Source organism: Gymnodraco acuticeps, unplaced genomic scaffold (assembly GCF_902827175.1).
Source record: "Gymnodraco acuticeps unplaced genomic scaffold, fGymAcu1.1, whole genome shotgun sequence".
In the NCBI taxonomy this organism is placed as follows: domain Eukaryota; kingdom Metazoa; phylum Chordata; class Actinopteri; order Perciformes; family Bathydraconidae; genus Gymnodraco; species Gymnodraco acuticeps.
Window position 1 is genome coordinate 384953 of NW_022991381.1, and position 27590 is coordinate 412542.

The 27590-nt window shown below is 41.9% G+C and overlaps 1 protein-coding gene across 1 annotated transcript; it reads left to right on the top strand.

Moving 5' to 3' along the window:
* Window positions 1-23497: 23497 nt before the first annotated feature.
* On the top strand, window positions 23498-25502 carry LOC117563105. The gene is made up of 3 exons (XM_034241268.1): window positions 23498-23747; window positions 24358-24493; window positions 24702-25502. The coding sequence occupies exons 1-3, from the start codon at window positions 23611-23613 to the stop codon at window positions 25452-25454; spliced, it is 1026 nt and encodes a 341-aa protein (XP_034097159.1). The 5' UTR covers window positions 23498-23610; the 3' UTR covers window positions 25455-25502.
* Window positions 25503-27590: the final 2088 nt, after the last annotated feature.

Here is a 27590-nt window from a genome sequence, read left to right on the forward strand (position 1 = left end):
AAAAATCAGCGATTACAAATGATGAGGTGACATTCCCCAGTGTGATTTACACTTAAAAATGAAAAATGATAAACGAAAAGGTGATTCAAATATTTCCCATACAGGTGATTATGCTATTTATTGCTAATTATGCAAATTGTCCAACATGAGAAAGTTATTATCTGACAGTTTCTTTGGGTACTGAACATTTCCGGGTTAACAATAGGACTGGCAAATAATTTGTCCTCAAATTGAATGCACAACATAGAGATGAAGTATCTTAATGTGTCCATAGATTGTGTTCCTGTTCCCGTACTCAATGAAATCCACACGTTACCAGTGATAGGAATGCAAACACAATGCTGCTCCACACCGCCGGGCCAGAGCAAGGTTACATGAGAAAACAGGTTGAGAGCAGAGTCCTGGGCCCAAGTAAACAGAGCGGAGAGGGCCGTCATCAGATCAGGATCCACGAGTTCTCCTCCCGCTCTCTGCAGCAGAAGAGCTAGCTGGCTGCCCGCCAAGCTCATCCACTACAAAGGACTACTGATTCAAACTCCTTTTCCTGTTTAGACAAGGGCCTGAGGTATGCAACATGGCTCCCAGGACCAAATGCGTCACAGTGAGAGAGCAGCCCTGGTGGGAATCAAATGAATATATTGTACAGTATATGGTTTACAGTGTGTGTGAGAGGGAGAGAGTGCATTGTCTTCATGTGATCTGAGGACTTCTACATGTGAAGCTTCAAACAGAGAGGACAGTTTGAAGCTGTGGAAAGGTTTAGGAATGTTTTCTTCAAATCAGCTGCAGTATGGTTAATTATTACTTTTTTACATTATAATTATTACAAATGATATAAAAAAGGACACTAAAAGATATCTTCATGGTGTAAAACCATTCCTTCCAAGGCTTGAAAATTGTCTGTTAAATGTTTTCCATTCTTCATTAAATAGCGTTTTATATAGAAAGTGACATACCGTAGAAACGCCTTCCCAAGTGTCCTGCCCAAGGACACTGTTGGCGCATTTCCACTGCAGGGCCTCGCACGGTATAGTTAGGCCTTGGTAGGCCAGGCTCACTTTATGCTGCGTTTCCATTACAATTTAGTAGCTGGGGCAGTAACTATAGTAACGCAGTGTAGGCGGAGCCGTGACGTCATCTTCAATGAGAACCACAAAAACAACATCAGCTGTTAGCACTCAGAGCTCACAGCTCCTCATATCTGTTCAGAAACTAGACAAAAGTTAAACAAGTACAAACCACAGACTGTCTGTGTCATGGCGAATCTAGTCGCTGGTTTATTTATGTCTGTATAGGCCGTTGTTGTGAGTGTGGACGGTCGGAGCATATACTGCATTAGCTTAGCTGATCTCCATTCAGAAAACACGCATTTTAAAAGGTTGTTCGCCTGCCGTCTGTCTGCAGACTTGTCAAAGCATTAATTCATGGTTTTTACTAACCGGTATCAGTATGTTGTTACTTCGGCATCATTTTGAAACGTGTTTTACAATTAAATCACGGTCAAATGTTTATTTTGTTGTAGTTGTTGCCCCCTTGCCAGCGATTCTCTCTCTCTAGTTTAGCATATTCAGCCCGGTTGTTGGCCCGGAAAGAACCACGATTTTGGAGGGCCAGGAAAACTGTGAAAAAGTACCCGTTAGCCGGAACTACGCCTAGTGGAAACGCAACAAAAAACGTAACCGCCGCTGCAGTGGAAATGCGCCATTTGACATGTTGACTGCAGGGCCCTGGGGTCAAACCCCTGACCCTCTGACTGGTTGATGCCGCAATAATCTCCTTAGCCACAACCAGTGGCGGCGCCAGAGTATTTTTGTTGGGTAATCTATGGTAGGGCTAACCCATACAGTGGTGGGGCTCAAGTCAGTAATTGTAATGTAATTACATACACGCTATATCGCACCCCTTGACAGTGAAACGCAAGCGTGAGGCTTTTATTAGATTTTATTAGTCTCCTTTTATCAGCTAAATTACATCGAGAGCAACAGGTGTGAGTTAAACAATACAATAGCCTATTCTGCTAATTCCACGTTGTTACAACATGCTACGCAGCGGCAGAAACAAGAAAAGTTGGTATATAGAATTGACAAGGAGAGGGAGAGAGAGAGAGAGGGAGAGTGAGGGAGAGAGACAGAGACACAGGTAAACAGAGAGAGACAGACACAGCACACAACAGGTGGCCTGTGTCTCTATTGTCATACAAAACACTTTTTCAAATGACCCATTATTACAAAATATATTCAAAACTCACTATTCACTCTTCAGGTGGGTCGTGTGACTCTGGCACCTGTTCGACTTGTACCTGATTGCGAGGGCGTTTAAGAACAAATCTATCCATCCGAAATATACAATTAATCCTAGAAGTTCTGCTGTCTGTCTGCAATTTACTCGGCGCGAGTTTGGGGACTTTTCACTGTGAACGTGACGAGTCACTCAGTAATGCATGACGCAGCAGACCCAACGTTAGGTCTGTTCAAATTGCATTCGGAGGCATTTTGATCTGACTGCGGCCGCGCTGATATTATAACGCGAGAGAATGTCCACACCTTTAGTGTATAAAACTCCCCCACTACTTAGACTATTCCTTGCACCCCTCTAGCATAAGCCTGAATTGTCTCAACCATATTGCGTCAGTAACGTGCACTTGTTGTTACAGCAGGATCAGTTTGTGTGTTGTGGACACAACCGTTAGATTTTCGCAATCCGTGTTCTCAACATGCTTACTGTAACATAAGCTTTCATGGTCGGGCTAAGGTAGGGCTAAGCCATTTCTTGGTATGGCTGTAGCCTACCCCAGCCATACCCTGGCGCCCATACAGAGTGGGAAGTGTGTGTAAGGTTGAATAGAGAGGTACGATTAAAGTACATTGGCTAGTAAATAGTTAATATTTGTACCCAGCACCAGGGTGCTGTCCTGCAGACAATAAAGAGGAGATGAGTGAAGGGAAGCTTTACAGAAGCATGTGGTTGTCCAGTTTTTTAAGCGTTTCAGTTTGTTGTGTATCCAGTTCTGTTTGGATTTGCACTGCACCGAAATATCCTGTGTTTTTTCACCTGGAATAACATCTTCAGAGGTTTAATGGAGAGCAATGTTTCACCTGTATTGTCCTAGAGAGTCACACACTTCACAGAGATGGATAAGTCACCAGCGTCTGAAGCATTACCAAAAAAAGAATATAATTTAGACAAAGAAACAACATGGAGCAAATATGTGACATTTCCAAGACTTACACTTAAAGGCCCTGACACACCAAGCAGTCACTAGAGAACTCCCCGAAGCCGACTGTTGCGCCGTGTGTCTTGGCCATGTGTCGCACTGGAACACACCGCAAAGACTTCAGCCGAGCACGTAGGAACTGCGCATGCGTGAGTGGCCATAACTCTCCTTACCAGCAGGCGGCGGTAGTGTGTATTCGTCATTCAAAAGAGGCAACAACCGGAAGACAGAAGAAGAACAGATTGCGTGATATAAACAAACAACAAATAGCGTGTGCGTTGCATTTTCACTCTCGTCCATCGAAAACATGTTTCGTGCGGTTCTGGAGCTATCAGCCATTGGAGTGTTGCTTGTGGAAGACATTCTCAAGCAACTGTTTCGCTTCTCAAGCACTGATTCGCTAGCTGTACAGCCAATCAGAGTGATTTCTTTGTCCGACTGCCTGTGGCCGATTCAACATGTTGAATCGGCCGTGCGTCAGCCATGAAAGGCCAAATAAGGCGTGTCACGGCCGACAGTGCGGGACACACCAAATTGAGTTTGGGCGGCAGGGCACGCTTTGTCATCCGACTAACGAAAACATACGATTTTGGCCTGGTGTGTCAGGGACTTAATACAAAACATACAAGCAAACCACAGAAAAGAAACAGACACTGACACAAAAAGAAAGCAGTAGTCACAACCATGAGTCTTTACCAATTGGAGTACTTATTCTGTTATATTCACTATCATAATTATGGCACTTAACCATTCGTAGGATAGGATTTGTTAGAACATGTATCCATCCTGGAATTCAATATAATGTTTTGCAACATCTCATCACCCAGATTGGAATCAATAATGACATTTCTAAGAGTTGATGGCATATGTATAAATAACATATCGAGGCACATTTCAGGCAACAACACTAAGAGCACGTTCTTTCTCTCTTCCTTCTCTCTTGTACACTAAAGTCTCCTTATTTGACCCCTCTTCACTTGCTTGACCCAGAAACACTTCCTGTCTTCCATCCTGAAAGACTCTGATGCTCCTCTTTCTGTAATGAGGAGCGAGGAGACATGGACTTTATTGACTGACGCTACAGCTGATGGAAACCATGTGAAAGCCTGAAACAACCAACTAAATTTTTATGCCAAATGGATGGTCTTCATTTATTGGTAAAACTCACAGACTCGCACATTCATTGTGTGTGTTTAGCAGCTGTCATTTATTTGTGTTTTCTTCCTTTTGTTATGGCAAGCATGGAAGAGAGTTAGAGCGAAAAAGGGTGAAAAAAGAGGAGAAGGGAGGAAGAAAAGTCCATAAAGTCCTTTCCCTTCAGTTTGATTTACGTTGTTTGCCATTCATTTAAACAATCCGTTTAGCTGACAGGAAGACCAGTGCTTTATACCATGTTTTGATTCCTGCTTGCATAATGGCAGTTGTCACGTCAAATATACAAGTCAAGGTTGGAAGACTATATTAAGAAAAGGTTTTCAGGAGGACACGAGTGTACCATGCCAGCACAATTTGGGTAAAGTATGATCAATTCTGTTCAATGTACAGTGTAGGCCCTTTGGATCATCTTTATTGGCAAGTTCTACATTTTGATAGTACTATTTAAGTTTGATAAGCCCATGTCACCTTCCTATTGTGGTTAGTTGCTGTCAAAACTCAAAAACCTGCCAGCAGCTCCTTTTAATCCGTCTATTGTTTCCCATGTGTTTGCCCTAAGAAAGTAGTTACATAATAAATAAATATTTCCATTCCTTCAGCCCAAACTGTGTTTTCAATTTGTTAAATGGGACCATATTTCCATTTCTGACAACCCGCAATAAACAAAATTGTAACAGTGTGATGTGATTTCTAGTAGTGACTTATGGGTTGTAACATAAAAGATAGATCTTTGTTTTCTTCTATAATTTGCGCTTCAAGCCGGTCCTAACTCCCAATCCTTCTCCATCATTATAAGCCCTCTGTAGGGCGGATCTTGAATTATGTATGTATATTATGCTATAAAGTATTGGTGAATATCTACTAGCCCAACTATATTTTTTATAAGGAAGCCTGAGATAACATAAGGAAGTCCAGCTGTGTTCAGATCTGCCCCAGATGGATCTGGATGTAGGACTGTCCATATTTTAAAGTCTTCCCTATAGTCTTAAGAAGGTCGGTGCATTTTTACTCAACCATTTTTTCAATCGGGGATCAAATTGTCCTTCCTATATGTATTTCATGCCAATTGGTTTCCACTTAAAGGGGGGTTGTCCAAATGTGATTGGAAAGTGTGAAGATTAGTGGAATGGCTTTCCTTTTACTGAAATGTAATTTGAAGTTTAAGAGCAAGAATCAGTGGTGTAACTATCGACGGTGCAGCCGGTGCAACGCACCGGGGCCCAGAGCCGGGCAGGGGCCCATGCAAAAAAAAAAGGTTTATTTTTCATTTTTTAATATATATGTACACTGGAGGCGTGTGGCGCAGTGGGTTAGTTCATTGGTGATCGCATCAGGGGATCAGAGGATCACAGGTTCAAACCCCACTGCAGTCAGCATGTCGTTGTGTCCCTGAGACACTTTACCCCAAAATTGCTCCTGTGGGGATTGCCCACAGTATTGACTATGTAAGTCGCTTTGGATAAAAGCGTCTAACAAGTAACATGTAATGTAATATATATATATCTTTTTTTTCGGGGCCCCAATGGCATTGGCCGGTTCACGCAGTCTTCAAAGTAACCAAGCAACCTAAATTAATTTGTAATTTGTCTGGCAGCAGCAAGTTCGGCAGCATACAAAATTGAATAGCCTGAATTTATAATCAGGTTTATAATCAGGGTCTTAAAAAGTCTTACATTTGATAATCAGAATTTAAGACCGTAAAAAATCTTGAATATGAAAAAAAAAATAAGAAAGGTCTTAAATATGATTTTAGAAGGTCTTAAAAATGATCGGATTTGAAAGGTACTTCTGTGTTGCGATAGCGTCTAAATGTGTTTTGGGGGAAATGTCCGGTAATAGCCTATCAGTTCCCCCAAAAAATGTGTATTGAAATAAATCAACATGGAACCAGTAATCACTAACTTTGTTTCCCCCGGCCACTTATCGGAGAACATCCAGCTAGTAACCTAGCAACCAACCAAGCTTCAGCTAGCGGCAGTCAGAAACTCAGGTATCTTCGAATCTACTTTAAAATAAATATAGGGAAGTATAAGTTCAACCGTATTTGGTTGGAGAACATCAAATGTAGTGCTTGGTTGAAACCAGAGGAGGGGAACGTGTTTGAAGCCCGCTGCACCTTTTGCAAACAAAATTAGCGTTTGTTTTGCTCATGCAGCGTTAGCTAGTGCAGCGTTAGCTAGTGCAGCAGTCTACGTCAACCCTAAAAGTGGAGGTGCTGTAGACGCTAAATACCGTAGCTAAACACCAATCATACAACAGCATGAAGGCAGCAGAACTCTGAATATAGCTCTTGTCACTCACTCTCTCACACACACACACACACACACACACACACACACACACACACACACACACACACACTTTTTGTCTAACACGCTAACACAGTTCTGTGTACTGTTATGCTGTTATGTTCAGTCATCGTTCTTATGTTGAACATGAATACATTTACTTTGTAAGTAATTATGGGACGTATTTCTTCTTTCATAGCAATTTTCCTTCATACTTAAGTTCTATTCAAAGTGGTCTTAAAAAGTCTTAGATTTGAGTTGGTGAAACCTGCAGGAACCCTGATAATGTACAGCAAACCAAAGCACAAGAGCGGCTCTCAAAGAGAAAGGACAAGAGAGAACAAGGAGATGTAACGGCTAAACTTACGAAATTAGACAGTTTTTTTTGTCATACATCGTCCTCGAAATCTCGATTAATTCTGTAAAGTCATTGTGTGATTAGTGTGCTGTGCCGTTGTCAGGCTGTGGTGGTCTGAGGCCAGGGCAGGCTGTTGTTGATAGCCTACATGTGGCGCTTCTGAGTGGTTGTGTGTGTCCGTGCGTGTGTGAGCGCATCAGCGTGCGCTTTTGTTTGGGGCGATGGGCCCCATAACAATATTTGCACCGGGGCCAATCACAACCTTGTTACGCCACTGGCAAGAATACAAATAATTGGTGATGAGGGAATGATTTAAAGCCTACACCATTTGTTTTATCTAATTTGTGGTAAAGTGCCTTTATTCAATTAGTTCATTCTCTTCCAAATCCATACTTAGAAAGTGTATAAATAAGTATTTTTGCTCTTATCCCCAGGCTTTTTTAGCATCCAGCTTTTGTTCCTATAAATACATTTATTTAATTTTGAAGTCACGCATTTTTAAAGATTTTAATTAGATTGTCCTATTCCTCTCACAATGAACTCTTTTCTACACAGACTGAGTTAAATCAGCACTCTACCTGTTGATGTTTTCTTTGAAATTCCACATTTCTTGGAGATCACTGAGATGTGTTCAGTGGTAAGTCAGTTCAGGATGCTTTAAGTGGATTTAAACATCGTTTCCATTAACTGAGAATATGACAGGATTAATTTTCATCTTCATCACAGTTAAGACCAGAGACAAGATCAAATGCCTGAGTTAACCTTCAGCGTTAGCCGGATCACCGAGCAGTAGGCATGCATGACTAACAGCTGATCAGTGATCAGTGGGACTGACAGCAAGTATCTGGACACTCAGTAAAGTGTGAAAACAGAGAATAACGCTGACAAAAAACAGGTCCATGGAAGCTGTTTACTTACACTATTACTGCGTAGGCTACTACAGGATGAAAAACGGCAGGGTTATTCATCTAAAGGGGTTGATCCTGAGCTCAGTAATGCCATGGCACACTTCTGCTTGGATCCAAGTGGAAATGTTGGCCTGATTTTTAAAAAGACTGTAAAAGAAGTGATGTGCATTCATCCTCCGGGGACTGATATTGTGTCTACTGGTATTTTGACAGTTGATGATCCCTCATCATGTAACAGGGCGAAGCTCTCAGGATTGCAGTCTTTATTGACGGATACAGGTGATAGTCAGCATGTGGAGACTGGTACTCTAGATTTGTGGGGCTGTCACCAGTGGCGGCTCCAGATTATTTTTGTTGGGTAATCTATGGTAGGGCTAACCCATACAGTGGTGGGGCTCAAGTCAGTATTTGCAATGTAATTACATACACGCTATATCATCCCCCTTGACAGTGCACTTTTGTACGTCTTTTATACATGAATATGTGTCCCCGGTGTGTCAGGGAACTCACCAAGTGTCAGAAAACACAACAATCTCTCTTTTCCTCCATACCCAAATCTCTAAAAATGGGGCTGCAACAGATCTGATACAGACTGATAGAGATTGGAAATATCTCTGACATCAGAAACGGGGTGCTCCGCCTATATGGGCAACTCTCCACCTATCAGGGGAATGAGAGGTTACCGTGGCATGGTAACAGCATGGTAACAGTATGGTAACATGACGCTCGTGCCTCGCCCCCCTCCTTTGCAGGGGGGCGTGGTCAGTTGCAGCTCATTTGCCACAGAATCAGCCCTTGCAAAAATAGGGCTGGAATACAGCAAATAGAGCGAAATGAGGCATGGCTAAAATACATGATCTGTTTGGTATTTTGAAAAAACTTCACAGATATGTTTTATATAGGTATGGCCCTACAATATATTATTCAAATATAGCATGATAGGTCCAATTTACATTTTATAATCAAATCCACATAGTTACTCTTTGGTCTTTTAGGAAATATTGATACACTTAAGTATTGTTTTGTGATGCTGCATTGATTTTTCATTTTTCATTTGATTCTTACTTTTAGAGATATTAAACATTGTTCAGATTTTAACATTAGTGCGTGATGTCACAGCTAGAGGGTAGGACATCTTGAAATTTGCCTTCATATTTTATTTTAAAACTGCCATAACTCCCAAACCCTATATTCCTGAGACATAATTGTTCATGACAAACGTAGGAAAACATCTCGTAGCTTGAAAAATAACAAATAATTAAGCAAAAAATAATTAAACAAAATGCCTCTTGAGGGCATGAAGTGACAAAAACTTTCAACATGTCTCCATTAAAGCCCTTTGTAATTTCAGGCAGATATTTCCTCACAGCAGCAGCCACACACCTTTAGTTAAACTGCTAAAAAGGCCACATTATTAACCCGAAAGTACACAAAAATGACACTTCAGATACTCAACTTCCTTGACATGCTTCACGCTTTGAAATGTCACAGATATCTGTTACGGTTCTTCCACAAAACGTTCACATGTAAGAGGTTTATCTCTCATTCAGAACAATGGAAACCTGTGATCTCTGGACACCTCGTTTGCTCAAATATAAACACCTGTGTCATGGAACACGATGATGTCATCACTCCAACTGACATGCTCAGAGCAGCAGACTTCAGATAAAGGTTAATGGTCCTGCCCTCAACAGCTTATGGGGTGTCATCCTATACCGTTTCCATGGAAACGCATCCCCTCGGACGATCAAGAGAAGAGAGAGAGGGTGATCAAGAGAAGAGAGAGAGGGCGATAAAGAGAAGAGAGAGAGAGGGCGATAAAGAGAAGAGAGAGAGAGGGCGATCAAGAGAAGAGAGAGAGGGCAATCAAGAGAAGAGAGAGAGGGCAATCAAGAGGAGAAATAGAGGGCGATCAAGAGAAGAGAGAGAGGGTGATAGAAGGTGCTATAAGCACTGGATATGTACATCGCGTGCATGTGCAGGTCGAGTACAAATACCAACAAAGTCACCTGTAACCCCACGTGACACCGGCTATATATATGCCGGTGTCGCCAGAGGATCTGTTCCCAGAATCTTCTCGCAAGCACACAAGAATTCTGAGTGACAGGATACTCTGGCGGTCATCCGGGACTCATAGAACCGTAGTTACAGCCGTAACTATCGTTCTATTTCCTCCCTAATGACCGCCAGAGGCGGTGCTTTAAGCACTGGATGACTTATACCAACAATGTCATGAAGAATCCAAGCCCTTTCTCACTACTGGAAGCAGCGGAGCTCGGCAAAAGGACCACGCCCAAAGGATGGGGAGTGCGACATTAACCCGATAAAACCTGGAGAATGTGCCAGAAGACGCCCACGACGCCGCGGCGCAGATGGTCTCCAGGGGCACCCCTCTCAGGTCAGCCCAAGATGTTGAGATGCTCCTAGTAGAGTGGCATCTCAGCCCTGATGGCAGGGGCCGGACACAGGCCCCATAGGCATGTGAGATGGTATCGACAACCCAGTGGGGCAGCCACTGTTTAGAGGGCACAACCTCTTTTAGTGCCTTCATGGCAAACAAAGAGCTGCTCCGACTGCCGTATACAGGCAGAAGCATCAATGTACGCCCTTAGGGCACCCACAGGGCACTAGGGGTGTTGAAAATAATCGTTTCTACGATGCATTGCGATGCGGACGTGGACGATTCGGTCTCGATGCAGTGACGGAAGATAATCGGTTATAGCGTAGTAACGTTGCTTCCTGATTTTCCAGCCGCGGCTTTACTATAACGTTTTTTTTTTCTGTCACTTTAATATCAAATCGGTCGGTGACGCAGAGATCAGGGAACAGCCGTGACAGTGTATGGAAGCAAACAAGAGACAGAAGTATCTGAATTTTTTTTGCTCCGAATTTATCTATGTGAAATAAAAATGTAAAAATTCAAGTTAAAACAATTCTAATGTTCAAATTCAGATCCCAAAAATTCAAGTGAAAAAAATTCGGCGTTAGCTCCGTTAGCTCCGTGATGCTACAGCGGCTCAGCGCATGAGGAGAACACTACTTGAACTCGGCCGTGTTTGTTGTGTTGGCTCCTGGTGGACTATTCGTCCTGCAAATATAGGATTTATCTGCGGTTGAAACAGACCGTCCATGAATGCAGTTTCTTCGGTAAGTCAACCCTGCGTACTTTATGTTATGTTACTGGTGTTTTTATTAAGCTAACGTTAATGAATGTTTAGAGTTGGGTTAGCATTTGAGCAATCGTAGCTCCATCTGTGCTAACGATGCTATGCGTAGCATCCAAGAGTGTAAAACATTAAGTGGGATGCTACTGTATACTAAAAGGCTTCTGTGCGAGGTTGCTAAAATAAGGTCATCCTTGTACGTTAGATAGTTAGTTTGCTATTTAGGTTACTGTATGCATTGTTAAGGTTCATTTAAATTCGCTATGCTCTACAATAGCATAACATAGACTAGCTAACTTCAACGTATTGTTGAAGAGAGGCTTAGTGTATATTAAATCAACCTCACAATGAAATGTGTGTATCTTTAAAATATGAACGTCACATTTCAAGATGGTCCAGAAATAACGCTCCCTTAGATATTGTAATATGGTTTGTTGAACTGGAGTTATTTATTGCAGCTAACCGCCTATCCGACGAACGACCCAAACATTGTTGTTTTTAATATTATTACCAATGCCTCTTTTAATTGTATTATCATCACACTTGAGAAACAGCCTTATCGTGGCTGTACAACGGAACATGTAACTTAATTCCTGCATTTAAGGACGATGAATAGCGGAGTCAATGCTTTAGTGACAAGGAAATTATGTTTAAATAGTAGATATGACGTTATCTGTGACTTCAGTGGAAATGAAGCTTATCCATTGCATTTGTTCAATAGGTTTGTGTCTAACCCTTACGTGTGTGATGCATATGAATATGGCATTTGAAAACAAATTAATTTGACTGACTCATGAAAAACTCATCCAAAGTAACAGTAAAATAAATAGGACCTACACAATAATACTCAATCAAACTGATACAGTATAAGGACTGTGATATCCAGCCATTTCTTAAGTATGACAATAAGATTATGACCTGTTTTTAAAAGAAGATAAAAAGTAGTTTGCATGGAAAGAAGTCTGTAACCCACACATGTAACTTTACATCTGTTTGTTCAAAGTGTCCTTAAGGTGATCCAGATAGGCTGGACCAGAGGAGGAGAGACAGATCTGGACTCCTAACAGCAGAGAACTTCAGCACGGATTCCAAGGTACACCCTTTTCATGCTTTACAAAGCTAATACACTGATATACATGCCATTAAACATGACTGAGTGAATACTAGATCACCTACACATCAGTGATGTTGAGTGCACTTTCGTAGCAAAAGGTTACATTTACATTTTACCAAGCAACATCACTTTTTTGTTCAACTTTCACATTTCAATGTATTTAAGGCAAATATTATTGAACATAGTGAGAACTGCGACCCTTTGTCTTTCAGTGAGACAACCGGACAGAGCAAGCTTCTACAGTTGCACTAAGTTTTGATAACAGTTAATTATTATTTTAATAATACATTTATTTCAATGTTGATGAATTTAGAACGGTTTATTCATAATCTGATTATCTTTGCAGTACACTGTTGGATTTAAAAAACACATTAAAATAAAAAAATCATTATATTTATAGCCCCTGAAGAAACAAACACACCTCTTTGTTAAATAACACACTTGCTCTGCAATAATATGTTTTTTGATATTTCTGTTAGGAAAGGACATGCCTGAGAGACAGGACTGCTTCACCATGTTCTCTTTCTCTGAGGGTCCAGAAGAACATCCAAGAGGGAAAGGAGAAGCTGATGTGATGAGATATAAGAGCAGTACAGGACACTAAGAGACACTTATATTGTAACACAAAGACCTGCACACTGAATAGTTTTCTAGTCTAACAGGAACTTCATTTGTGTTGTTTTGTGTTTTACGTTGCACCTCAGAGACAGTGTGATTATTGTCAGGCCTATAAAGTTTGGCAAAAAAAAAAAGTCAGCTGATCAAATGCATTTGCCTCACTTTGAGCTTCACATCACTTGTGCCTTGTACCGCAGAGTTTGCAACGTCATAAATAAATGGTGCCAATCTTCAGTCAGATGTGAATGTGTAATCTAACATTTTCAGCAAGAATAACGGACAAAAGGAGTGCAAATACAATTTATTGAAATGTGAACTAAAAGTTATCAAGCATGAACCATCACCATTTTTTTAAAATAAAAACGAAATAATATACATAAGTTACACTAAATGTTAATCTGTTAATTGACAGGCTAGGCGTGTGCAGGTGGTAACAGCTATGCCCAGCATGGGCTAAGTTCTGTAGGTGCAGCTGGTGCAGGTCCTCCTCCCTCAGGTCTGGTCCTCCTCCCTCAGGCCTGCAGGGTCTTTCCCTGCGAGGAGGGAAAGACCCTCAGCCCTCTCTGGCCAAAGCAACAGACAGGACGTTCATAAAGCTGAGGTCTCCCCCAAAGTCTCTAATCATCCTGTGAATATGAGAGGGGAACAAATAGTGTAATAGATGCTTTGGACAATAAGAAATATAAAGTTAACTGTTGAGTTGCTCAGTTTTTTAGATTGACAGGGTTTAATAATACAAACAAAAGGAGAGAAATAAAGATTGGTCTTTCAATAAATTGTGTTGATTTTCTCTTTTGAATTGTTTGTCTGAAGTCATGTAGCTAGAACTGTTACTTATAGTTTGAATGATACAGTCTGGTTATAATCTGTGGAGGAGGCATCACAGGTAAGAGCACCATTTGTTGTGTTCCATCCACAACACATTGATGTGTGTGTATTTATTTATCTACTATTTCTTGAATTATTACTGTCAGTCCAAAACAAGAGATTTTGTTTTGGTAACATTTAAAAAAAAAAAAACATCTCTTTTTCACTACACTATCTTGAATACTTTAGTTTTTACGTCACTACATTTATCTAACAGCTTTAACATTGTAAAGGTGTCACTTCGGACTAATTATGACAGCATGTCCTACTCAGAGCCCTAGAGTCTCTAGGGCTCTGGTCCTACTATTTTGAGAGTTTGAACAAACCAGACCTTCATCTATAAATAGTCGGCACATTAAACCATTATGAAAGTAATAATTAGTTGGCTCATTGTTCAAAATGAGCTCCAACTACAACAGTTAAGTCAACTCGTGCATCGGTAATAACAATAAATCAAATGATATAATATAATAGTATAACTTGTGTCTACTTTAACAACACTTTCCTAATTATACTAGCATACTTTTACTAAAGTAACATTAACATGTTTAAATGCAGGGCTTTTGTAAGAGAGTATTTCGTATAGTGTAGCATGGTCTACTTGACTTATCTAACCGAAGACATCGTTACGTTACTTTGCAAACCGTCACCCCCAACCAACCAACCAACCCACACACACACACACACGTTGTGATTCACTTCAATTAATGGTAACGGAGCTTGCTAACAGCAAGGCTACTTCACTCATTTAGCTAGCTAATGTAAGATACAGATGCTGTCGAGCCCTCACTGCTTGTAAAATAAAGAGCACAAACTGACTACTTACCCGAGCGGCGAGCCCCGCTGTTCTCCGTCATTTTTCTCCCGGGTTGTTGTGATGACATGACTGACAAAGCTGTGCTCTGATAGGCCAGAAGTCGGAGTTGCATTAGGGCTCGATTGCTTATCCTGTCTGCGTAGCCCGGATGATGCTGCATCGCAATTTTGGACATCGAATTTTATACATCGAATTTTTTGACGTCGTATTTTTGGGATCTGAATTTGAACATTCGAATTTTTTTCACTTGAATTTTTACATTTTTATTTCACATAGGTAAATTCGGAGCAAAAACATTTAGATACATGATTTTCAAAGTAATTATTTTCAATGTTATAAATTCGGTGTCTAATACAATTCAAATACTTCTGTCTCTTGTTTGCTTCCATAACAGCGGCACAGCAACACCAAACACGGAGCAGTCTGCTTTATCCACCAACACAAGAACACCAGTCCAGAACCAACAGCAGAAGGACCCGCTCTGAATCACTCCGTGTCGCTGCGGCTCAGAGACACAGGGATTTATGTTTTTCAAAAATAATCGCGTTACAATCATGTCAGGTTTTTGGTGGATTTAATTAAGTCTTCGATTGCAAAGTATGAATGTCCTCTAGCAATTTTCAGACGATATATACGTGTGTAAAGTTTGTGAAGGCAGGAGGAAAAAAGCTTCCGCGATCACCGTCTCCTCTGTTCCTCTAAGCCCCGCCCCCTCCCTGAAAATAATGAGTGACAGGCTGACAGTGACCCGATATAAACTTTATTATTCACTTAATCACTGAGATATAATGAAGCTAACTTAATCTCATACATTCATGGGATTTATGTAACAGTAAGACAGAGAATGTAAGTGTGCACCCACATGCAGTATTTTAGTTGTTATATGCTGTTGTAAATACTCCTGTTGGCTGATGTGTTCAGACTCATGTCCTGTGTGTGATTCAGGACATTCAGTGTCCTTTTTTTAACAGAAGACCATTGCTAGAAGCTGCAGCTAGACCGCAGAAGCATTATTTTTTTGTTTTTGAGGATGGAACAACTTCATACACATATATAGGGAGGCTAGACCTATACAATTCATTTATTTTGGTTTATAAATGAATGTCAAGACATTTATGTTATTGATTTCTGAAGCACTTTCTAAATAATAAAAAGAGAGTTCATATGTATTTACTGCATGTATGCATTGATGAAAAATAAGCCATGTGCAGTAATATAGAACATTGAGGATGCAACGCATTGGTATGAATCGTGATGCATCGGGATGCATCGGGATATCGAATTGAATCGAATCGTTGACAGGATAATCGTAATCGAATCGTGAGACCAGTGAAGATGCACAGCCCTACAGGGCACAGCAACCCCGACGTGCCGTTCTCCTGAATGTCAAAGCGTGCCAGCTGGACAGGCTGATTGAAGTTGGTTTGTGGAAGCACCTTGGGCAGCAACGCCACATTTGCCCAAAGGGCAACACCTGAGATTCCCACCTCAGGCATGTATCACTCACGGAGAGGGCATGCAACTCCCCAACTCGCTTCCCTGAGGTTATGGCAAGCAGAAATGCTGCCTTCGTGGACAGCCACTTAAGCCCCACCTGGGCCAGGGGCTCGAAGGGAGGAGATGATAGGGCATCCAGTAGCAGGGGCAGGTCCCAAGCCGGGGCCCTCGGGGTGCTAGTGGGACGCTGCCGTAAAGCCCCTCTCAGGAAGAGGGACACCGACCTGTGGCACCCCACCGTGATGCCGTCGATCCGAACATGTCGGGCATAATAGCAGCCACATAAACTCTCAAAGTGGAGTGAGAACGTCCACTATCTAGAAAGGACTGCAGTCTGGGCAACAGTGGGAATGTTGTCCGAAGGAACAAGCACATGCTTGCCCCCCAGTTGGGGTAAAAAGGTGACAGGTAGACCCTCATGGCGACCGAATCTAGGACCATCCCCAGATAAGTGACCTGTTGGGAAGGGTCCAGGCAACTCTTCCCGGTGTTTACTGTTAGACCCAACCGGGCTACGTGAGATAAAAGGCGAAACCTGCCAATCGTCTAAATACGGCAGGACCTTCACGCCCTGTGCCTGCAGGGGTGCGAGAGCTGCCGCCACAACCCTGGTGAACACCCTTGGAGAGAGGGAGAGACCAAAGGGAAGCACCCAGAACTGATAGTGTCGGCCTCTAAAGGCAAAACTCAAGAACTTCCGGTGGTGAGATGCAACCGGCACGTGAAAATAGGCATCCCTCAAGTCCACGGTTGCGAACCACTCCCCCCTGTGCATGGCAGCACCTTCAGGAATTCCTCTGAGGTCCAAGATCGGACGAAATCTGCCGACTTTCTTGTTCATGAGAAAGTCCTCGTCCTCCATCTCTTCATTGAAGAGGTTTAGCCGAAGCCGCTAGCAACATGGCATCCTCAAGCAGAGATGCGGCAACCAACGGAGGGCCAGGCGGCAAGCTAGTAGCCCCCACACCGGCCCCTGGCTGAAGGGTTAAGAGGGGTGACTTCATCTGCTCCATGTCGGCAGCTAACCGATCCACCTTAGAGGACAGCTTGTTTCTTGTTGTGGCAATGAGAGGTGTCCGTTGGCTGCCGCCAGACGCTCCACCTCTGCCACTCTGAGCGCCCGAGGCTGTTTGTCTCTTAAAGTATATTCAAGAATCGAGCATAATATACCTAGATTTGATTGATTTTGCGAACTTATAACTGAACTTATGAGGCAGTATATACCTTACCTCTAGTGAGGGGCCCAGCCCTTCGTTAGTCTGTTTGTGGCTCTCAGTGAAAAAAGTTCAGACACCCTGACCTAAGGTATATGAGATGTATATAAAGGTTATTTTTGAAAGCAATTGAACAGTAGTATTTCTCCTCTGAATTGAAGTGCTGTATGAATGGATAGACTAACAGAACACCACCCTCATAAAAGCAAGCGAGAAAATGACGAGTTGTGCATACTCAACATACTCAACACACTTCCTCCTGCTCCGTAAATCAGTGAGAACATTTTGAATGCCATAAATAAATCTTCACCTCTGACAATTCAGAGAAATTAGCAGCCTTCATTATGACACCCGCGATGCTCTCCGCAGTCAAAACAGGTGTGTGTGTGTGTGTTTCAATTGGCTTCCCTCAACAGTACATTCCATCGGAGTGCAACAGCTTAACCACAATACAACTTCTGTTCTTCGGATGAAACAAAGGAGGTTTGTGCTGTCTGCCCCGCGGGCAAATACTTCACACGGCTGACGCACTGTTATTGTTTATACAAGCATATACAAAATATCTGCAGATATGAAAACTGTCTCCTACAGGCGGGCAAAGTACGATGCTAAGGTCAAATATACATCAACGTTTATGAGCAAAGGGTAAATGTGAAGATTACAAAGCCGTATTAGCATTAGCAACAGATCATGCTCCTGGTTTTTTATAAGAACTTTATAAGTATTAATGTGTCGGCTTCCTGAATAAGTGCCAAGACCTGGTTTCATTGGATGGGAGTGTCAGGGTGTCAGTTGGGTGCAGACCTGAATGCACTTGCTTGTGAGGCGCAGACATCCTAATGACGCCCAACAGGAGAGGGGAGCTGTGTTTGACCTCTTTATTTCCCTGGTGACAATATTCAAATGTACATAAAGTCTGCTGAGAGACGGGATACAAACATGTTCATAACTGTTCAAACTCACACTACAGACAAACCTAAGCGCAGATATTTAACAGTATTTTCCTAGTGAGGACTTTTAGAAAATGCTGCCTCTGTTATTGCATGTTCAAAATATGATTCCCACCGTGGGGAAATTAACAGTGTAAGAGCAAAAGTGGCATAGCAGGTAAAAAAGGTATGCAATAATAAAAAGAAAAGAGGACATTAGTAATGAAATACAAATTAAGACTATATGTACACAACCATGGCTCAAATAGATTTATAGCAGCATTTAAACTAAATCTAAGTGACATAAATAGCATATTAAAGTACCTCAAAAATACATTTATGTATTTTACATAAAGGGATAATAGCACCGTACAATTAATTTGAAAATGAATAACCTCATCACATGATAAAAACTGAGCAGCACTTTTCTCATCCTTTCCCCCTATTATAGAGTGAGATTTCCTGTCGAGAACTCAAATGTAGGTGCTCATTGGTGAGTCTGGAACCATATTTGGTTTTTAATAATGGTCTCTGTGGAGAAAGCTGCCCTACATCTGTATATGAACATCATTCTTATCACCTGAGGAGAAACAAATATCTGCACATGTAAACTACAGTTAAGTAAATGTTGGTAATGGTGATTAAAAAGGCAAATTGGATGCAGCTCTGTGACGGCATGTGATCCGTGACTTTCAAGCTCCCTCTCCTCTTTCTGTCCTTTCTTCATTCCTTTTTTTTGTTCCTCACTTTAGTTTTTCAACTCTGCAAGAAATCGCCTCAGTTTGTGGGATTGAAGTACGCACAAGTTAAAAAAAAAAAAACAAAGTCCTCACGATGAGTGTTATTTCACTGTTCAAACATAATTCTTTTTAAAAGATTCAAATGTGGACTGCAGAATTTGGTTATATACATTACATTTATTTAATTGTTCTCCTTGTGTGAATTCATATCTGTTCTATCCTGTGTTTCTTGAAGCTGCTAAGACACCTGGACAAAAAGTGAGCAAATATTTTTTCCTGAAACTTTCAGAATCTCTTTACACAGAGGGGACACATGTTTATGTATAAAAGACATGACAAAGTGGATTTTGCATAATAGGTGACATTTAAGAATGCTCCTGGCCAATGTATGGTCAAAGGAATAAGGTTTACCCAGCAACAGGTCAGAGTGGATCCATCATCTCAATCATTCCCCCCATCAAGCTGTTGCAGTGGACGGTTTGACCACTGTACGGAGCGAGGGGGGAATGCACCTTTGATGCTTGCTGCTCAAACCTGTTAAAGAAGCCAGCCCTGTTAATATGAACAGACAATTCACCATTGATTTAGTTTGTTTACCTTCCTCCTGATTCAAATCCTAAATATGCACTACAGGAATGCACTTCTGTTTCTGTTATGTCACCTTTTTCTTTAGACGAATACTTGAGTACAATACAACTGTAGTTCATTGTGCAAACCGGTGCTAAAGAACCACTATAAAGGATACTTGAGTGCAACGTTTTTCGCTGGTTCCGCATGTATCACCGATCAGGAGCATCAGACATGTGGAGACTGTGCGCAGGAGTAGTTGCAGGAAGCATCAAGCAGACATCAGCTCCTGCAGCAGGCTCTCAGCTGTCTGACAGCGGACACACACACACTTAACAGAGAGAGAGTTTAGGACAGGAATTTGGGGAGTTGGTCGATGGTAAGTCTTCTAATAACAACCACATGTATGTGTTTGCTCATACTGTAGAGCTCATGGTGTTAAGAACCTGTTTTTCATCCAGCTTCATATTGCTACGGATCAAAGCACGACTCAACATGTCCGGTCCTCCCATGTACAACGTCCCAAAACACAATTGTCATAAACACTGTGAAGTTTTGCTTAACAATTGTATTTTATCTTGTATTGTTACGTATTTCTAAGAAAATTCAAATATTTTCCTCACTGTGATTTGAATTGCCCCCAGCAGTCAGTCTTTTTCTGTCTCTGGCAGTGGGGGGTGAACAGAGGTTACAGTTCTTGAGTAGAAGCTATTTCTCAATCTGTTTGTTTGGCTTTGATTGTTCTGTATCTTCATCCAGGGAAGGGGGGGGGCAGACAGCGTCCAGGTGCTGTGTATCAAATTGCGTACTTCTGTACTACCATTTGATGATTTGAGTGTATAAGTACTGCAAAAATGCACAATGAGTGTCCGGATGTTGCACTCATAACACACTTCTTAGACTTAATGACAGCCATCTTGGCTACGTGACAGAGGTTACATGAGCTAACTAACTAGCTACTGTAACTAACAACGGCGATGGTCACTTCCACTGAGGACACAGCCGTGTGAGATTTTGAAACACTATTGAAATGTACATACTGCGCACGTGTTCCCAGTGCGCTGCTCTGAAAATATTACATATTTTTTATCTATATGAATATTTTCTGAACACTGACCTTACTAATTTCCCGCTGCTTACTGACAGCAGGTGTGTGTGTCTTTGTACTCTCTTGTGAACAATTTTTCACAATCAGAACTTTCTACAGCAATTTAAGAGGGCTGATTATGATTGTGATGAAATGGTTTACTTCATCTTGAACAGGTGGCATTGCGCAGGCTAAAAAAAATGATGTTCAACAAGTTTCTACCATTTTGTTGGATCCTACTTGAAACCCTCTTTAAAAAAATACATGACACAATACTTCTAACAATACATGTTTGAAGTGAACAACTATATAATGGACATCTAGAGAGACATATGTCCGTTGTGTTTGTGTTTGCAGAAAGAGCCACTGAGGATTATTTTCACAGTGAAGACATACTTTTTCTGTTTCCCTCTCGCAGAGCAGGTGTCATGCCATCAACAATGTATTGGTTTAATAAGGACTGGAGGTGGAAGTCAGGTGTTGGGTGTTGGTCACAATAATAAAGAATGTGTTGCAAGGAGGAATCAGCTTCCTGCTGCCAATTTTCAAACAATGCTTATTTGTCAAAGAGATGCTTGTGGAAAACACCTTTCATTCTTTTGGCGCATTTTGGGATCACTTTCAGTTGCCAGAGTTGGACAATATGGCTTTTGTCTGACTTTATGTGTTTCTTCATCTCCCAGATACAGACAGGAGATAAGAAACAGACACAGACTGAGGTATGGTGTTTGTTAGTGTTAGAGTTATACCTGAGCACTAATTCCAGCGGAGGCAGCTGTCAATCACTCGCTGTTGAAACCATTTGTAGCGCAAAGATATTTTCAGGAGAATCGAGTCAGTGTGTTCTGGCAAAAGATGATCTAAGAATCTGAGAAAGTTGAAAGAATGAGGAAGTCCTACAGTAGTACACGGAAACTCAGCTACTTCGTTTACTGTCTGTGCCCTCTTTATTCAGTTTAGTGTCTTTACACACTGAAAACAAGTGTATGTATTTAGAGTTGTGCACATCATATTCATTTTAACAAAGATATTTCTTTTGTTCACCAACATGACGTTTATACACCGATTTTAATAATAAATAATAATTAATTACATTTATTTGTGCGCTTTTCCAGATGCTCAAAGCTCTTTACATTACATATATTAGACATGTAACAATTCATATTTTACACACACAATACACTTTGTGCTCAAATATGAGAGGTGTGGTTGGTGGTGCTACTGGTCCACCCCGGAGAGGCTGCTGCTCAGTGTAGCTACACCACCACCTCTGGAGAGAGCCAGCTGTGTCATTTGAGACCCATGCTGTGTCTGAATCGGATACTTCCCTTATACACTGCCAAAAGCTGATTGTTGTTGTAGCCAAATGGTTGTACTACAACGTCAGTGTCAGTGTTATGATGTCATATGGCTATCGTTTTAAATGTATCGATTCCGGTTCTGCTTATCGATTCCGGTTCTGCTTATCGATTCCGGTTCTTATCGATTCCCCGTTTCGATTCCAAAATTGTAAAATAAAGAGGTCAAACGTTTAGGTAACAAAAATATCTTTATTCATTTAAGCTTTAACTGACTTTTTTACAAATAAAAAATATACATGCAATACAAATTGCACAATAGCTGTGCTTTATTTTAACTGAGCTATGCCTTTGGCAAGCTAATAACAGGCATTGCACTGTGCCTTGTCTTTTTCTTTTTTAGTGTAGTGGAGCCTCACTTCAAAGCGTTTACCGCGACCCATCTTTGGTGTTATGAAGTGACTGAGCTCGTGAACCGTCTACTGGAGGGCGGGGGAGCCTCGCTGCGGGGCAACTGTGGACCTCTGTCGCCTGTCAGCGCAACTTACATGATGCCGTTTGAAAAAATCAAGGGCGGTGCCAGCCGTCAGCGTACGGAGCCGGCTGCCAACGGCCCGCTGACGACCGGCCGTTCTGTGATTCTCCAGAACACACAGATGGCCAGTCCGCCCGGCGCCGCAGTGACCCGGTGGAATACAGGGTCTACCACGTTTAGGAACCGTTAAGCAGAACCAAAATTGTGTATTTTGTATGGGTACCCGGTATTTTCTTATCGGTTCTCATCTGGAACCGAGTTTCGGTTCCCAACCCTACATATGGCCAAAGAAACATTTCCCATTAACCTAAATTGGGAAAGTGAGGTCTGTAAATCTTTGATTATTTATCTTTTGGGGTAAATTCACTTCACAGTCTGAACATTTTATTAGCCCCTAAATCAGGGGTGGGGAACCTCCGGCCTCCGGGCCGTATACGGTCCACGAGACCATTTGATACGGCCCTCGAGGTCATTTATAAACACACGCCAAAAAAAAGAAATCTAGACCGCAAAAGAATTAAACAAGCGAGTGCCTCTGTTTTTCCTGGCCAAGGTCAGGGTCCTTGAACACAACACGAGCCTAACGTGTCATCACGTGGTATATTTCTCGTGACAGGGGTTTAGTTATGCCGGAGAGCACCGGAACGACGCTCCAGCACTTCAGAAATAGGCTACATGCACTAGGGTCTGAGACGTACTTCCGCCTTAGCCGTTATACTGCTCGGACGCTTCCGGGTTGCTTCTGGTCTGCGTAGCTGAGCGTCCACAAATGTTTTACTGTTTAAATCTGTGGTTTAAATATGAGTCGACGGCATATTTTCAAAACGGAGCATTTGCAAAGACAAGTAAAGAACTACTCCGAGCACTGCTGTGTCCCACTTTGTACGGCGTCAGCTAAATTCAACGGCGTCCTAAGTTTTAACTCGAGCTGCGAAGACAGTGGCTGGTTAAAATACGACGCGATAACTTTACAATCTCCTCTCACTCCAAGGTCTGCAGTCGTCACTTCGCTACGGATCAACTAATAGAGCCAAAAACCCTTGATGGCCGTAGGAGGCTTGTGAAAGGTGCTGTCCCAACACTGTTTGAGTGGAATCACTTCACTGCTCAAACACCGCGGGCTAGTGTTTGGGAGAGAAGAGAGCGGCCCACTGAACCAGTCTCTCGGGAGGAGCAGGAAGAGCACATCGATGTCCGTGACCATGATTACTGCTCAACCCCTGAACCAGCTTCACTGGACATGTCCTCTCAAGCTACAGAAGACAACTCCAAAACATTGGAGGATCTGCAGAAGCAACTGCAGGAGTTAAGAGTCCAGCGAGAGTTTTGCTTACAGCGGTTTGCTGGCTCCGACGACAACATCCGATTCTATACCAGGTAATGTTTTGGCTAAATTCTATCCAAGTTTTTGAGATGGGTTAGCTTATAAAGAATCCTGTTTACCTGCCGTTTGACTGCTGACTATTTGCATGCAGTGTTGGAATAAGTAGGCTACTCAACTTAACTGAAGTATAAGTACAAATACTATGGTTTGAAAATACTCCTGAACTGAACATGTAGAATCATAAATCATGTGTTTTCATAAGTAACTAGAAACTATGAAGGTTAACTAAATGTGGTGGAGTAAAACATACTAATACTAACAACATACTGATAATACTTTACTACAAGTGGAAATCTTCAAAACCTTACCAAAGTAAAAGTACATGTCAATATCCACTGCGTTTCTCCCAGTTGCACACTTAAGAATGAAGAGTAAAAGTAGTCATTCTGTGTAAAATGTTCCCTGTATGTTTTAGATTATTATTACTGCTGCTTTAATGTAGTTGTTACATGTTACTGCTGTATATTACTATACCTGCACCAAGTGCCTTCTTAATCAGTCTATTTGAATTGTAATGTATTATAGCAAACAAGAGGAAAGCATTAGCCCATGTGTTACAGTTAACGAGTCAATTAATGACTGACATGTGTCTTTTGTGTACAGATTCCCGAGCTATAACCACCTGATGGCCTTCTGGTTTTTGATTGAGCCTTCCATTTATAAAATGGTTCGTGTTACAAGAGCGATATCAGCTGCCAAGAGGAATGAAGAAGTGGTTACACACGCACGTCCATCAACGGTAGGCTACGTTTCTTGTAACACACAATCTAAACACAAACTGAAGGGAAAATGTTTCTCCAACATTTCATTGCTTTCGTGTAGGCTAAAAGGCTATAGTACTCAATCCTTTTTGAATACATCAGAGAACTAAAACAACTTAATGTTTTTCCCATGGTGTGCTACACTCATGACATTAATATAGTACCCTTTTTTTGTTTATCTTCCAGAGACAGCTGCTTCAGCCAATTGACGAGTTCTTCCTTTTTCTCTGCTTCCTGTCGGTGGGTTTGAAAGAGAGGGACCTTGCAAACCGCTTCAACGTACACCAGTCCACTGTGAGCCGCATCATTGCAACATGGACGAGTTTTCTTACAACTTTATTGGGGTCACAGTGCATCTGGCTTACACCTGCAGAAGTTCAAGCCCACCTCCCAGAGGCATTCAAAGATTTCCCAGACACACAGGTGATCCTGGATTGCACAGAGCTGAGGTGTCAAACACCATCCTCACTCCTCCTCCAAAGTGAAATGTATTCTACATACAAATCTCACTGCACCATGAAAGCCCTGGTTGGCATAGCCCCACATGGCGCAGTGACATTTGTTTCCAGTCTGTATGGTGGTTCTGTCAGCGACAAGGAGATTTTCAAACAATCTGGAATAGCTGCGTTGTTGACTGAAAACATGGCAGTGATGGTAGATAAGGGCTTCCTGATCAGCGATTGCTGCAAATGCAAGGTGTACTGCCCACCTTTTCTGTCAAAGCAGAAGCAAATGCCAGCCTATCAGGTGAGGGAGACACAGGCCATTGCCAGACTGAGGGTTCATGTGGAGCGTGTCATTAGGAGGATAAAAGAGAACAAACTTTTTGATGGTGTCATCCTCCTGTCCCATGCCTACAACATCAACCAACTGTTTGCAGTAGCATGTATGCTGTCAAACTATCAGAACAAAGCACTGGTCAAGAAATGGGTGAAATAAGACAAGATGATGACACCTGTGCAGGTAGCTGTGATTAAGCTGTGTGAGCACACCGTAATCCCGTGTTGCCTGACACACGCTAATGTTTTGTTTGAATAAATGGTAAATAGCAAATTACAATGCGTTGATGATTTCTTACAAATGCACTGATTTACTATTCATTACACAAATCACTTCACTTTATTCTTTTTAAATACAATTGTATATGTATTTACATATATGAAATGTGACAAACAATATATATCAAAAACAAAATATTGAAATCACATTTTGTTGTCATTCAGAACACATGATTGAGGGATTGCCTCCTAAAAACAATGACGGCTGAGCCAGGGTCTAGCAGCTAACTGCTTACAGAGTTAACAATGGCTACAGTGCCCACTACTTTTTTAATGACAGGTACTTCGGCATGTATGTGTAAAAAAATAAAAAGTCTACTTTTTCTCTGATTGCTCTTTGCACTTCTGGATCTGTGCATATTCTTTGCACCAGGTAGTCCTCTTGTGCCCACACTACAAAATCACACCACTGCATCCCAGATACAAGAAGTTGACCCTGTACTTGCCAGTAATAGGCATGGCTTTTCTTGAGCTTAGGGGAGCCACATTCCATCTGCACATATTTGCAGTCGACATAATTTGGGACATTGGGACATTTTAATTCAACAAGGCCAAATTGGGGATATTCTGTTGGGTCAAAAACAACTCCATCAGGGGAGGCACCAAGCCAGGGCGTAGAGGGGTGAATGACAAGGCCACAAGGGGAGTAGTTCACGTTTGCCAGTCTACTGTATTCAGCTGCTACTGTGGGCTCCATCTCGGCATCTCTCCTCATTTCTGCAGTCTGCCTTGTACCTTTGAGTATTCGCTCTGCAAGAGAGTTAGCAGAGCTCTCACCGCTGACGTGACAAATCTCTCTAAACCTAGAGGCAGTAACCCTGGGTTTGCGGAGCAGATGCCACTCTGAGCTAGAGCTTTGCTCACGGGTAGCCTCCTCAATTTTGTGAGACATTTCCAAATCAACAGATAAGCTGTTCATATGTAGTTGCTCCTCTTCTGAGCACACCAGCGGTAAATCACATGGCAAGATCACATACCACTCTATGGGCAAGTGGGGTGTTGGTGGTGTGTCAGTGTGAAGTGTGGTGTACCGAGACGTCAAAGCAGGCATCTGATAGGACAGAACACTGCCCTCCTGCACAATCCCGAAGGCACTTTCCACAAGGGGCTTGTCAGGTCTCATGTTCATTGTGGTCACAAGCGGCCTGTCTTCAATGCTGAATGCTGAGTATGCCTCCGTAACTCTGAACAGGCAGGGATCTGGTAATGGCCCCACCATGCCTCTGTAGAATCCACTCCTACAAAGAATGGCAAAGACAATATAGCACATTAATGTGACAATAAAGGTTAGGAATACAGCACCAGAATTATGAATTTTAAAAACACAGGAAACACAATTTTCCAGCTAAAATTACCTTACTCCAGTCTGCACCATCCTATTTGGTACAGGCTTGGTGAAGACCATGGAGTTGATGGGCCCTGGCTTCACACCCTTAAGGAAAAGACAATTACTGTTCGTTGAGTCACTTTAAAACAAAAACTCTGTGAAAGATTACAAGTATTTGAACCTCATTGAAATTACCATTGTTCGCGGCTTGTGCCATTGCTGTTCCGATTCAGTACAGCTATGCACAGGTGGCACAACTGGCATGCACAGGTGGCACAACTGGCATGTTCAGTTCAGTGTAGTGTGCTGTTTGGAACAGCAATGCTACTGTGTGATTGCACAAAACAGTTCCTGCAACACAGGAGCACTGGTTGTGCGTGAGCACCACTGGTGATGAATCACGAAGCGTTATCTAAAAAAGAGAGAAGAAATACTAGTGATTAGTAACCTCACTTGTTACTATGAGCCAGGAGGTTATTATGAGTAGAATTATTGGTTATTTTTACTGACCCATTATCCTAGAAGAAGCATGTATTCCTGAATGCTTAGTGTTACCCTCTTACCCTACAATACCACAATGAACTTTCTTTGGAAACTAAGATGCCTTGAAAATTGTATTAAAGCAGTTTTTACTATATATTTGAACCCCCAAACTTACACATCCATAATCAATGTAATAATATCTGACCA